The following is a 15,163-nucleotide window of genomic DNA, read 5'->3' on the forward strand; positions in this document are numbered from 1 at the left end:
TTCACTCGTATTTACGAACACAAAGTCTTAGAAAAATAATGTGTATGACGTTCATGTTATTTACTTCCAATATAATTTTACAGGTAAAATGGGACATAGCAACTATTAAGGTTTGTAAGTCTATAGTCACTTAATTTAAAAAAATCACACAAACGTATGATAAAACAAGTTCTAATGAGTGTATGTTAAGATGATTGATTAAACTGGAAGCAACCTGATTTGAACAAAGCCTTTATAGTAGGGGACTAACAGGTTATCTCCTTGGGGAAAAATTAAACTGAAAATTAGAAAAACTTTATTATGAGGATTTTATAAATTCTACTAGACAAATTTTCATGTCTGAAAATTATCACATTGGGTGAAGAGAGGAAGGAAAGAGAAAGTAACTAACAATTTCACACAATGCTGTCAGAAAAATGTTGATAAAATATTTTGAAAATGAAATTTTTTGTTCGAACAGCAGGTGGGGCTAATGCACTGTTATTTCTATTTTTGTGTTAAGGGTGGAGACTTTTTAATGGCTGCGTAGGAGAACCTAATTTTAAAATTACAAATTTTATGCATTATCATCTTTATCATGTAATGATATTTAAGATTTTTAATTAAGCAGAACATGTTAAATGTAAAATATTGATGTGAAGAATTTACTATTATTATATAATGTTTTGAAAGATGTTTAACACGATATTTCTCATGTTAGCAATAACATTCCCTTACTAGTTCATTAAAAGTGAGCCAAATATATTATTTAACTACTGCAGTCATAAATACTACAGAAAAAGATCAGGTAACAAAAATGTCCATTTAATTAACATTACTAATTAAATGCTTAAAGTATTACAAATGTAAAGAAACCACATTCTGCTGGACTGCCTGGTTTTTCTATTTATACTTTAAGAAGGTACTTCAAGGTGAAAGGGAATGAATGAAAAAAAAAATGAAAGCCTCACTTAAGGGCAGTCTCCCCGAATCCATTCTTGCTACCTTTCTAATTCACTCATCACACAATAGCCAAAATTATCTTTTTTAAAATTTAATGGTTATGTCATTCCTTTTCAGTGTCTTCCCAGCTCTTAAAGATCAAAGTCCTTAATTTAGTATACAAAAACCATAAATGATCTAACCAATACTCATCTTTCTAGCTTCAAATCTTGCCAAACTCCCTCTGGATCTCTCAGCTCCAATCATGGGAATCTTCTAGTTCCAAGGATACACCACATTCTCTCCAACCCAGGGCCTTTGCACATGCTGATCCCAAAGCTTGGAATGTTCTCCCTCTGGACTGCCCTTGCTACTCATCCACCTTATCTCCACACAAGTCACTTCCTCAGAAAAGTTTCCCTGACACAAGTAGGTCCAACCCTCTGTCTATATCAGTGATGGCGAACCTTTTGAGCTCGGCATGTCAGCATTTTGAAAAACCCTAACTTAGCTGGTGCCGTGTCACATATAGAAATTTTTTGATATTTGCAACCATAGTAAAACAAAGACTTATATTTTTGATATTTATTTTATATATTTAAATGCCATTTAACAAAGAAAAATCAATCAAAAAATGAGTTCGCGTGTCACCTCTGACACGCGTGTCATAGGTTCGCCATCACTGGTCTATATCCTATTCTTAAGGCTCTCTATACTTTCATTTTTGCCACCTAAACAGCTAAAATTTAATATGTATGATTGATCCCTATCCTGAAAGCTTCACAAGGACAGAATATCTCCCTTCTGTTCTTTGACGTCCCAGTGCCTATCACAGGACCTGTCATGTCTTAGTCTGCTTGGTTTGCCCTACAAAATACCATATACTGGGTGGCTTAAGCAATAGACATACATTCCTCACATTTCTGGAGGCCAGAAGTCAGAGATCAAAGTGCCAGCATGTTCAGGTTCTGGTGAAAGCTCTCTTCTCAGACTGCAGAGTGTGTCCTCACGTGGGAGGAATAGAGTAATGGAGAAAGAGTGAGAAAGAGAGTGGTGAGAAGGGGAGAATAGAGAAAGTTCGAGAGACACAGAGACATTTGATAAGAGGCCATAGCCTCTTTTCAAATTGGGGTCCCATTCTTATTACCTATTAGCCTTAATTACCTCCCAAAGACATATCTTCAGAATCAGTCATATTGGGGGTTAGGACTTCCATACATGAACTTGGGGGCGGGAGGGAGGACACAATTTAGTTCCTAGCAGGTAATAAGGCTACATATGGAATAAATATATGCTAACACTAAGAAAAGGGCACATAAAATATTTAAAATATAATAAGCAATACAAATAGAATTTATTTCAGTATTATAGCTATTGAAGAAAAGATACCAGCAGGATAATAAAGCCAGAAAGAAAATGAGCAAAAATATCCAGCCAAAAAGGTGGAGGAGGAACTATATAACCTATGATCAATTCAATATTCATCGATCATATTTATGGCCATCACTGTATTGGTAACATAAGAATGAAACACTTCATAGCCTGGTTATGGAAAAAGTCATAACCCAAATGATTATAATGCTTCATAGTAAGTGTTGGACCATTCCCCAGTTTCCATTTTCCTCCACTCTCTGGAATTTGGTATCTGCCCCTACAACTCTCACACTACAATGAACGTTGAGCAATGATCTCCTCTTTGCTACAACTATTGCACACTTTTAGTTCTCATTCAGGGTCTCTGCACAAATCTGGGGCACCTTTCACTGACTAGCATCCTCTAGAACTGTGTAGTGCACAGCATGCTCACTGAAGGCACTGTCTGATCTTCTATATCTCCCCACAACATGCAATATGACTAACCAATACCTACTTCTGGAAGACATCTGCCTCTGGATTTTCATAACACTGTATCCTACTTCCTAGTCTTGTCTTTCTTGCTATTCCCACCTCCCTATTTTGTGAACTTCTTTTTTCTGTCCACTCTTTAAATATTCCTAAGAACTCTTCTTTCTCACTTCATTCACTCTATATGGTGTTCTCATCTACTCTTGAAGCTTCACTCACCTCTTATATGTGAGGACTCCCATAGAGTTCAGATCCATTTTAAATTCCATACCCATAGAACCAGCAGAAACCCCCAAATCTCTATTTGAATGTTTTGTAGGTTGCATAAACTTGACATGTCCTAAAGTACATTGAAACTGCTTAAAAAACTAAAATTGAGGACACCATTCTCCTCATGGCCCTGGACATCACTTCTGTTATTTTATATTTATACTAGAGGCCCGGTGCATGAAATTCGTGCACAGGTGGGGTCCCTAGGTTCGGCCAGTGATCAGGGCTCATCGGGGCTGTCTTGCCCAGTCCCAATTGGGGCCTGCCGGCTGCCGGGGCCTGCCAGACAGGGGAATTATGGGGAGGGACCACAGGAGGTTGGCTGGCTGTGGGAGTGCACTGACCACCAGGGGGCAGATCCTGCATTGAGGGTCTGCCTTCTGGTAATCAGTACACATCATAGCAACTGGTCGACCGGTCATTCCGGTTGTTCGGCTGTAATGGTCGCTTAGGCTTTTATATAGAGAGATTTTTAGAACTTTTATTGTTACTTTGCTTTTGGTTTGGTTCTTGCTACATTTCATGCATCTCAGACTTGAAGGTGTGGGAGGAGTCCCCCTTTCTCCCTGTAGACATAGATTGTTTGAAATTCCATTCTAAATTCCCTTACTACATGCAAGTGGCTGGAAAACTAAAGCTCAAATGTCCTAGATTTCCTTTCAGCTCAATTTCCACACATGGCCTAGCTTCCACCAAGCGGATGCACTTGCTCAATACTATAGAAGCAGAAGTGATGACTATCTGTGCTGACTTCAGGCAAACTTGTTTTTGGAAGCACTTGGTTATTGTGCAGCAAAAGTTTCAGTAACTCCAGTGCCCAGTTCCTAGCTTTGTGGGGGCTGACAGGCAGAGTGTGAGACTCCCATTTCCTGGCACGGGGCCAGGATAAAGGAATAAGGTCCTGGAGACAAAAACTATGGATGCTGTTTCCCAGCTTTCTAATCCTCAATGCTGTCCTGAGAGCCATTTCATGTCTGACAGGGTATGGAACATATGAAGAAGAAGTCCAGGGTTAGCTCAGGGTAGGGAGACCCAAAGGGGGAATCCCTACATAAAGCTGGGTTGTAATGTCAGCATCAGGGTAAAAGAAACATAAACCTGTTGCTTAGGACAGCACAGCCGGAAACCTGCCTATCTCAAATTTGGTATTCAGTAGATGGAAACGAAAAAAATCTTTCCCTCTGGGTACAGAAGGATTTCTTAACAAAAAGTAAAAAACATAAAGGACATGATTAATAAATTCATCTATATTATGTTATGAACTATTCATCAAAAAGACCATAAAGAGAGAAATATAAGTTATAAAAACTGGCAAAAGCTATTTGCCAATACAATAAACAACAAGGGATTAGTATTTAGAATAAAGAACTTCCAAAAATAAAAATAAAACTACCTAATAGGAAAGCAGGCAAGAAAAAAGACATTTTACAGAAAACACAAATAGCCTCAGACAATGAGACAATGTTAGAGTGAAAAGGAAATAACCATGATCAAATGTGGCTGAGGCAAAACACACAAAACCTGAGTGTCTCTCAAAGAAGAGAAAGAAAACAATGATAGGTGACCACAGCCACTCTCTCTGTTGAAGTGAGAATTCCCTGTAAGATCCATGGATTGCTGTCTATTTTACACCTCTTAGATATTGCTCTTAGGGAAGTTTAGGGATTTTACTTTTGTTGAATTAAAAAACATTTATTTTTAGCCCTGGCCAGTGTGGCTGCATTGTCCTATACACCAAAAAAGTTGCAGGTCCGATTCCTGGTTAGGGCACATACCCAGTTTTGCAGGTTTGATCTCTGGTTGGGGTGCATACAGGAGGCAACCAATTGATATATCTCTCTCTCAAAATCAACTAAAAAAACCATATAGAAACATTTATTTTTATCAGGGCAACCAGGTAACACTTTTTGAATATTATTCAGGTGTTCCTATTGACTTTTTGATTATACGTGAACTTTCTCTTCTAGGCTCATAATGAATCCTCAAAAAATAAAATACAATAGGTTTTCCATTTCTTAATAGGATCTTGAATTTAATTGTTTGGTGATGAATAAGATTCACTCCTGGTAGGGATAAAAATATGGACTATTATTACCTTAACTTATGTCTATGATATTACACTTGAAACTTTAAGGTCATGTTAATGTGAGCAGCTAAAGGTAAAATTAAGTAACTGGGGAAGGTGGGACGCCTTTTGAATAGCACTTTGAAATGTTTTTAGTAGGTAAAGCTAAGTTGGGTGTGGAGGGAAATGTGTGCCCGTGTGGGTGGCCACACCATTCCTAAACTAGGAAACTAAAACTAGAGTTAGCGGTACTGACCTTAGTCACTTGATTCTCAAGATAGTTCATGAAACAACCAGAACGTGCTACACATTTTCTACATTTCCAACACCGAAGAACATTTATTTCTTCTTGATTATGATTTTCAGTTATCACTTCTTTACTTCTTTTCATCTGAGGGTAAATAAATTAATGTTAGAATGCTAAACTGTCACATTAAACTTGATTTTCTAAACCCTTTGTACAGCATTAGCTACATATTCTTTAAAATATTTAAGAATAGATGTGTCTCTATGGAAAAACATATTTATAACAAATTGGCTGAATTTTCTATAAAGCCACCTACTGGAATTATAACCTCCATGAAGAGTTTTCATTCCTTCATTTACCTTTTGCTATTTACCACTTTTTCTGATAAAATATCAGAGGTCTAATTCCATACTCCTGGGTCTCCAATTTTGCTTACATCTTCGTTGTAATTCACGGATATAAATAAAATATAATGGACAAAATTATAAACTATTAAAATTAATCTAAAATTAGAAAACAAAAATAAACCAAAAAACTTAAAATTTAAAATAGAATTGAAATATTTTCTTCAAAACCCATGAAAAATAAAGAGAGGCCCAGGCAAAATTTATATAATTGGAAAATTTTACCTATCCTTTAAGAAATGAATAGTCTTTGTAACTTATATAATTGTGGCCCGGAACATATAATAAGAAGACTAACTCCACAAATATAACCTTGTGTATTGATTAGACAAGGAGATACAAAATTAGGCAAGGACAGTATAAAAAATTACATACCAATATATTCATGAACATAGATAATAAAATCCTAAGTAAAATATTAGCTAATAGAATTGATCAGAAAATTAAAAGAATAACACATTTTGGCCATATAAATTCATTTCCAGAAATTCAAGGGTGTTTTGTTCAAACACACACACACACACAAACCAAAATTATTAAAAGAAAAAACACATGACCACCTTAAAAGATGCAAAACAAAACTTTTGATGAAACTCAGTACTTACTGTAAAAACTTGCAGGAATGTTAGAGTTAGCCTTTTGTGTGTGTCTGTGCCCCACGCCCCTCATCTGTGCCCCATGTCCATGCCCGCCTCTGTGTGAAAACAGTGGATAAAGAATGCTCAACATGGAGCAATGCCTACAGGGACAACTTTCATCATCTGGTCCTGGACACAAGGTCAGTTTGTCATGATAGGTGGAAGTCAAGGAACTGCAATGGGACAAGAAATCAGAGCTGTGTGTTCCTCTTCCTACAGGGGATTACTTATCACCAAGGAAACATTGGAGAATGGAGATATAGGAATGTGTTCCTGCTGCTCTCTGACTATGAAAGTGACATAAATCAAATATCAGTTTATATGTGGATAAGCAGTCCCAGCCCATTCACCACCAAAGAAATGGTTAAATGTGAATGAAGAATTTTGGAATACAAATCCTGAACAGTTGGGAATAGGCCAAGGCAGAAAAATTTAACATAAAGTAAACCTCGGGACTGTAAACAAAAATCTGGAGATACCTTTTTAAAGAGAGTATATTTAGGTAACAATTTGAAAACAGGGAAATGAAGTCCTTGATATTCTCAGTATGAACTGAGAATATGTTCCAAAATGGAGGGGGCATCTCAGAGTTTATAAAGGCAAAAGTTGCTAGGAGCTGTTGATCAAAGAGATGGGTTGCTAGGGGCAACAAGACCATAAACTCCATTTCTCATTGGCGGGGACATTTTGACTCTCAATAGTTGGCTGACCCAGTGAACAAGCAAGTTGGGTTGTAAGGTGAGTACAATCTATATATATAAAAGCCTAAGCGACCGTTATAATTGGACAACCGGATGACCAGACAGTAGCTATGATGCGCACTGACCACCAGGGTGCAGACGCTCAATGCAGGAGCTGCCCCCTGCTGGTCAGTGCACTCTCACAGCCAACCTCCCATGGCTGTCAACCTCCCGCAGTCCATCCCCCCAGCTGGCCTACCAGCCAACCTCCTATAGTCCCTTCCCCGGCCGGCCACCCCGATCGCTGGCCAGGCCGAGGGACCCTTCCCATGCACAAATTCGTGCACTCGGCCTCTAGAAAATATATAATAAATGAATTCAGTCTCATGCTTATCTTGGCAAGTCCTAGTTTCAGCTCAGGCCCATAGAACAAAAAGGCTGTCTTTGATCACACCATCATAGTACAGGGAGTATTACTTAACAATGACACAAGGAGTACGATTTATCAAACAGTACAATCAGCCCGGGGGAGGCTGCTGGCCTTTCTGGAGCCCAAAAGGGCAAAGTTATGCTCTGCAAGCAGCTTCACACCTCAAGCTGCAAAAATTCAAGTTTTGGATCACAAGTTACGATATTAAAGTTCTTATAAGTCATCAGGACAACAGATTTGTAATTTTGTATTTCACAGAACTTTGAATGTGAATATTGTAACTTTTCTAATAAAGAAAAACAATTTTAAATTAGTATTTTCCAACAATTTCATCATCTTTATATATGAACATCTAATTATTTGGGTAGAGAGACAGGGAGGGACAATAGGTTGAACATAGGAGGATTTTAGTTTATGTTACTATAGTGGAGAATTAATGACATTATACATTTGCTAGAAGTTCTAGAACTATACAACACAAAGACTGAGCCCTAATGTAAACTAAGAACTTTAGATTAAAATAATACATCAATATAAGGTGAGTACCTGAAACAGTTTATTTTTGTATTATTTATTAATTATTCTATTATTTTCCATACAAACTGTAAACCTATGTTTGCCCCAGCCTGTATTAATTCATCAACTGTAAAAAATGTATCACACTAACACAAGATGTTAATAGGAAAAACTGTGTATGAGGGATTATATGGGAGATTTCTGATCAATGTTTTTTATTTGTTTTTAAAGTATATTTTTATTGATTTCAGAGAGGAAGGGAGAGGAAGAGAAAGATAGAAACATCAATGATGAGAGGGAATCATTGATTGGCTGCCTCCTGCATGTTGGACTAAGCCCACAACCCAGGCATGTGCCCTTGACCAGAATCGAACCTGGGACACTTCTGTCAACAGGCCGACGCTCTATCTACTGAGCCAAACTGACCAGGGCTCTGATCAATGTCTTAAAGCTAAAACTGCTCTAAAAATAAATTCTGTTGATTAAAAATAGTTATTTTTGATGTCTAATACTAACATATGCTCAAAGTTATTAATATTTGTTAACTGAAAAGGGCAAGTTTGCGTTTGTCTTGGCTATTGAGATAATTAAAAATAGCTTTTCCTTTGAAATTTGACAACATTGGTTTCCTTAAAGAAAAATTTCTATCTTGTCAGTATGACACCTGTATTAGTTTACTTGGCCTGCTGTAACAGAATACCACAGACAGGGTGGCTTAAAGAACAGAAACTTGTTTTCTCACAGCTCTGGAAGCTGGAAATCTGAGATCAAGGGGCCAAAAGTTTGGGGTTCTAGTGAGGGCTCTCTTCCTAGTTTGTAGTCAGCTGCTTATCTCTGAGTCTTCACATGGCCTTTCCTCTGTGCATGTGCACTTCTGCCCTCTTCCTCTTCTTATAATGACAACTGTCCTATTAGATTGGCATCCCACCCTTATGACTTCATTTTAACTTAATTACTCCCCTTAGGAGCCTATCTCCAAATATCAGCATATGGGGGTTAGGGCTTCAACATATGGATTTGGTGGTGAGGGGGGTGGGGCACAACACAACTCACTCCATAATAGCACCGAAAGAACCTAAGCTTCTCAATTTTGACATTATTAAAATGCTGTTTTATTGTGTATCTTTTCTGTTACAGAAGGCATAGAATAAAAGCTCTGGTATTAAAGAGAAAAATACTGAGTTGATAATTTCTTAAAAGGTAAAAGTCATGCCCGACCAGTGTGGCTCTGTAGTTGAGCGTTGACCTATGAACCAGGAGGTCATCGTTCGATTCCTGGTCAGAGCATATGCCTGGGTTGCAGGCTCAATCTTCAGTGGGGAGGCATGCAGGAGGCAGCCAATCAATGATTCTCTCTCATCATTTACTTTTCTATCTCTCTTTCCCTTTCTCTCTGAAATCAATAAAAATGTATATTTTTTAAAAAAGGTAAAAGTCATTTATAAATGAACAAGAAAGAAAAATCAGAAAATAAAATGGCCAAAAAGTTTGAAGTTCCCTTATCAATTATCTGTACATTTCTTTAAAAATTGGAAGGTAAATACAAGATAAAAAGCCAAGGTGGGGGGACTCTTTCCCCCTCCCCACGTGGAAGTACATTCTGTGGGACTCTTTCCCTCTCCCCATGTGAGAGCCTGTACTTGTTCTTCAATAAATCTCCACCTTTGCTATACCAAAAAAAAAAAAAAAAAAAAAAAAAAGCCAAGGGAGGTAAAATTGGTGAAAATGTGAAAGGAAAAATGCATATTTAATTAGAATATTAAACACTACACTGATTTAGCCAGTTCAAACCATCTCAGAGCAAATAATATTTCTAAATTTTGGTCTTTTTTTTTCTTTTTTAAAGAAAAAACTAATGAAACTGCACTACAGATAGAGGATAATGTCATCCTTGACTCTCAATGCCATGTTACTACACCTAAATGATGCAACATCTGGAGCCCTTAAGTCTGCTGAGGATTAGTGTGAAAGCAGGAGGTCTATGAATAAACATCACTGGGAACACATTTAATGCTGGTGAGATGAGTTTCCTATTTAATGTACAACCAAACCAGTCATTAGCTCTTATAAAGGAATGATGCTGTAGAGAAAAATACAGACTGTCAGCAGCCTTACTGTTGCAATGATGATAGTAGTAAAAATAAAATGGACAGAACTATCTAAGGAACTTTGAATATTTTAAAAAATATATACACCTTTCTTGTATTTGTAAGGTTAAATAAATCTACTGGTTTCTGGCAGGATTCGGGGTAGGGGGAAGACTACTAAAATCAGAGAGAAAATGGCCTGCAGAAATGCTACCCATACTGCTGGAGGCTAATTCCAGCATGTCATAAATGCAAGAAGTTTCATCAAAAGGTTGAGGGAACTTGGGGCTACAGCAGGGCTGAAGATACATATTATTGCCTGCTGGAATAGCTGAAAGCATTTCCCCAAACCTAAAGATTTGCATATATTATTACCTGCTGCCTGACAGCCAAGGCAGTTCCCAAACCTGACAATGCCTACTGTATACCAAACCTTACCTTTTTTAAAAATATATATATATTTTATTAATTTTCTACAGAGAGGAAGGGAGAGAGGCAGAGAGTCAGAAACATCGATGAGAGTGAAACATCGATCAGCTGCCTTCTGCACACTCCCTACCGGGAATGTGCCCGCAACCAAGGTACATGCCCTTGACCGGAATCAAACCCGGGACCCTTGAGTCTGCAGGCCGACGCTCTATCCACTGAGCCAAACCGGCTAGGGCCAAACCTTACCTTTTGATATGTATATCTGCTTTGTTTTAGGGCAATTTGTATTAATAAAAACCTAGGTGTCCAGAGATTCAGAGAACTTGGTTACTGAAGCTAGGTCTCCTCTGGCTCCCCAAAATGCCTTCCAAATTTATATTTCATGTCTAGTCTCTTTATTAATTTAAACACAGCCCCTTCTCCAGATTCCTGAACCCTTCTAGATGCTGAGAAACACCCCGGCACCATACGCTACGGGTATTTAAATTTAAAATGTGTATATACCTTGTTTTTTTTGTTTTGTGGGTGCGTGAGTGCGTGTGTGCGTGTGTGTGTGTGTGCGTGTGTGTGTGTGTGTGTGTGTGTGTGTGTGTGTGTGTTTAGCATAAAAGCACCATTCTGTATTTGTGGCCATTAGACTGGTGCATAATCAATCACCTCAGTACATTATGTTTCCATGAAATGAGAAGGAATACTCCTTTTGTAATATAAAGAGACAGCATATTGTTAAAGTAAGAAAAATCTGACTGTTCTGAGGGACACAGCAACCTCAGAAGTAATCCACAGCTGTTTTGCAGAAGTGGGCTTTAGGATCAGTGATTGTTCACATGGACAGAACATCATATGTAATGACTGCTGGGAATAGCTGAACAAATATTGATTATTCTGTAGAACTAATACCATGTCAGCTCCCCCTGCTGATGCTGGATATTTTTTATTTAAATGTGTTATAAACACAGAAGACCTGGAGTAAAACATGCCCAAATCCAAGCAGACCACAGGAAGGAAGTACTAATAACACTGCAATCAATAGTTTGTGGAATACTGCAAAAATACAAATGACTGAGTTTTCATAGCAAGAGAAAGTCACCACATTTCTTTGTGAACTATATAACAACACATTAGGACCAAAAAAGTAACTTCATATTAAGCAGAAATTAAAACAGGCTTTTAGAGATATTATTAGGTTCCTGTATAATTTAAATGCCTTATGTAGTTCAATAGATATTTCTAGAACATGTATTATTTAGTAAAAGGTGGCTTGTAATGCAGGATCCCTCTCACATTAGCTTTCAGTCTTTGTCAAGGGTATTAGATACTTTATATGTACAATGAGGAGACTGGATCAGGTGATTAAGCTGTCAATTCTGTAAGTCTAGACTTGGTAGCTGCAGTAACTAAAATGGCAATTGAGGCCTCCAATTTATTAACTCTAGAACTGTCTAAATCATGGGTTACACAGAGAGACCTCCATCTTCTTCAATAATCGCCAATGCACACTTTGGGGTTTGAACATGGTGAAGTCAACTTCAACAGCTTTTTAATTGTTAAATGATTTTGCATAGTACCCTTTGGTATTCATATCCAGATACATCTTTCTTGGGAAGCACCCAACTTTTGTTGGTAAGAAAGTATTCAATGGTTTAAACTACCTTATCATCATCTAATCAGCTCTCATCTACCTTCCTTCTACCTCCCCTGGGCTTGCTGACCTCTTAGACATGCATATTTAACCTTAAGGAGAAAAGGTAATATAATTTGATGCTATTGTAGCTGCCAGGTACTTCCTACCCTCTCCTACATCTTCTTAATCTACACAATTGAATACCATCTCTTTATTCCTTAAAATTTTTTCCTTTTCCCCTTTTTCTCTCTCATAAACATCTTCAGACACATGGTCTTGAATGCTCACTGCAGTCTTTCAATCCAAGTGATATCTTTAAGAATTGTAAAATAAAATAATCATAATTGAAGAAATGCAGGCATTTTGTAACTTCTGTATTTTGATTTAGTTTGCCCATTTTAACTGCCACTATTCTTTGGTAAAAAAAAAAAAGGGGGGGGGGAATACATTCTAAAGATAAATAAAAGTAATAGTGTGAGAACCCATTCATTTTACATACTACTTGTCATATACTACTTTCTTAGGGAGGAAATATAAGCAAAAGATACTTCATACAGAATGGTTGTGAGCAAAGATGAAATATACTTTTCTAAAAGGTGTGTGTATATTTGTATTTACATGTAAATCTTAGAAAGCACCATATAATGATTCTACAAGTTTTGTTCCAAAGGACACATTTAGCCATTCTGGGATATTTTTGAGCAACCTAAAGATATATACAAACACATTTTAAATAAAAGTGCCAATAAATTTTTACTGGACCAAGAAGAGACAATAGCAAGAAGAAAATGAAATCAAGTGATTTTTAAAAAATCAATTTTAAGTTGTATTTTGAGGCTACAGATATTCTTCATTCAGTAAGTATTTGCACCTACTACTAGTAATAGTAACTAGTAATAGCACCTACTATTTTGTCAATAAACACAAAGAATAACAAATACCTGTATTATGAAAGTATATGAGGGGGAGAGAGGTGGGTAGGAGAGAGTAGGCAAAATTCTCAGGGCTTTCAGAGGGAAACATCTAAGAATTGACCCTGAGGTCAGACAGAGCCTTCTTTCCCCAAATGCCTATCAGGCTGATTTCTCAGAAGGGTATATAAGAGCTAAAATATTTTCCTTTATGTGGAATACATTAATATGATATAAAGCATGGTCTTAACTGAAAGTTAATAATAAGTAGTTGTCTAACTTGCCATAATCTTATTGGATAGTTATATTCTTTTTGATGGGTCAAGTAGCAATAATAAAGAAAAGATCCAATGAGAAAGTGGCAGCAAAGATAAACATTCTGGCCTGATTTCAAACTCGTTTTTTCTTCTGGGAAAAAGAGTAGTTACACAGAGAGGCTTTTGTCGGGTAGAGGCAGCTATACTAGGTTACTGCAAAAGATTGCTAGATAATGGAGACAACAAAGAGGTAGGTATCTCCTCGCAGAACAAGCACCAATCTGGAAGCTAAGAGACTTGGGCTTATTTACTTTACTTATTTATCCCATCATTGTTCACCCTCCCCCTCAAAAAGGACTTAAAGCTCCTAGTAATTGTATTATTTTCTCTTTCCTGAAAAAAACTTTCCTTTGGATAGTTCATCTGTTACCTAAGCCTCTGTTTAGTCCTCATGTCACTGTGCCACCATAGTACTACACGAAAGTGTACATCTGTTTCTTCCTCTAAATTGTAAGCTCCAGAGAATGTGCCTTAGCAGGCACATGTCCTGCTGCCTCTCTCTCTCCCTTCTCTCGCTCTCTCTCTCTCTCTCTCTCTCTCTCTCTCTCTCTCTCTCTTTTTTAGCAGTGTCTCAAGTCTATATAATCCTTCACAACATCACCAAATACCCTGCATTTCTATAAATATAAAAAGCTAAGTGTCCATCTGATCAGTAGCTATGATGCACACTGACCACCAGGGGGCAGACGCTCAACACAGGAACTGCCATGATGTGCACTGGCCATTTAAAAATAAATGGCGCCCTAACCAGTTTGGCTCAGTGAGCGTTGGCCTAGGGACTAAAGGGTCCCAGGTTCGATTCTGGTCAAGGGTATGTACCTTGGTTGCAGAAACATCCCCAAAAGGGAGTGTGCAGGAGGCAGCTGAATCGATGTTTCTCTCTCATCGATGTTTCTAACTCTCTATCCCTCTCCCTTCCTCTCTGTAAAAAAATCAATAAAATATATTTTTTTAAAAATAAAAAATAAAAAAATAAATGGCACCACGGACCTGGTGCCAACAAACCAACACTCGGCTTTCCCCAAGTGGAACACAGATCCCGTCACCACCCTGTGAGCAACACCCCACCAAAACGCAGCCACCACTGCCAAGACACCACGGCGCAAAATGTGAATCAAAATGCTTGTCCTGGTATACCATGTGCTTCCACAAATTCTGCCCCCTCCCTAGTAAACTCTTACTTACTCGTAATTAAAGTTAGAAAAGAAAAATGAGAAAAGGTAGCACCTTTTCAATGGCTTAGTAGCTTTAGTTTTAATTAAAATTCTCTGAGTATAAAGCAGAAGTATGATTATGAAAACTATCAGTTAACACTTCTACCAGACAAACTCCATTTTAATGGGAAAATATTGCTGCAGGAATCCAGCCAAAAGATAAGGCTCAGGTCAGGTGATGGCAGTGGCGGTGGTAAATAATGGTCAAGTTCTGGACATATACTGAAGGATTTCCAGATGAATTGAATATGGGGTCCAAGATAAAGAACAATCAAAGATGGCTCTAAAATTTTTGACATAAGCAACTGTAAGGATGGAGTTGGCATCAACTGATATGTGGAAAGATTCAAGTGACATAGGAGGGGCAAATCAGGATTCCAGTTTCGGATATAAATTTGAGATGCATGTTCAACTTTTTATATATATTTTTTTTATTGATTTTAGAGAGGAAGGAAGAGGGAGAGAGTTAGAAACATCAATGATGGGAGAGATTCACTGATTGGCTGCCTCCTGCAAACCCCCCACTGGGGATCGAGCCCGCAACCCGGGCATGTGCCCTTGACCG

General features: G+C 37.7%; 1 protein-coding gene across 6 annotated transcripts in view; it reads right to left on the reverse strand.

Moving 5' to 3' along the window:
• Positions 1–15,163, reverse strand: part of RNF180 (ring finger protein 180) — a 91,965-nt gene that overhangs the window by 67,916 nt on the left and 8,886 nt on the right. For 5 of the 6 annotated variants that reach the window (XR_009452670.1, XM_059694544.1, XM_059694543.1 and 2 more), the window contains exon 2: positions 5,358–5,492. Coding sequence is in view for 4 of the 6 variants with exons in the window: in XM_059694544.1 (XP_059550527.1) it covers positions 5,358–5,492 (135 nt within the window). In the remaining 2 variants the exon portion in view is untranslated. Of the gene's footprint in view, positions 1–1,831; positions 1,890–5,357; positions 5,493–15,163 lie in introns of those variants that run through there. The other variant, XM_059694547.1, reaches the window with a different exon arrangement.

Source organism: Myotis daubentonii, chromosome 4 (genome assembly GCF_963259705.1).
Source record: "Myotis daubentonii chromosome 4, mMyoDau2.1, whole genome shotgun sequence".
NCBI lineage: Eukaryota > Metazoa > Chordata > Mammalia > Chiroptera > Vespertilionidae > Myotis > Myotis daubentonii.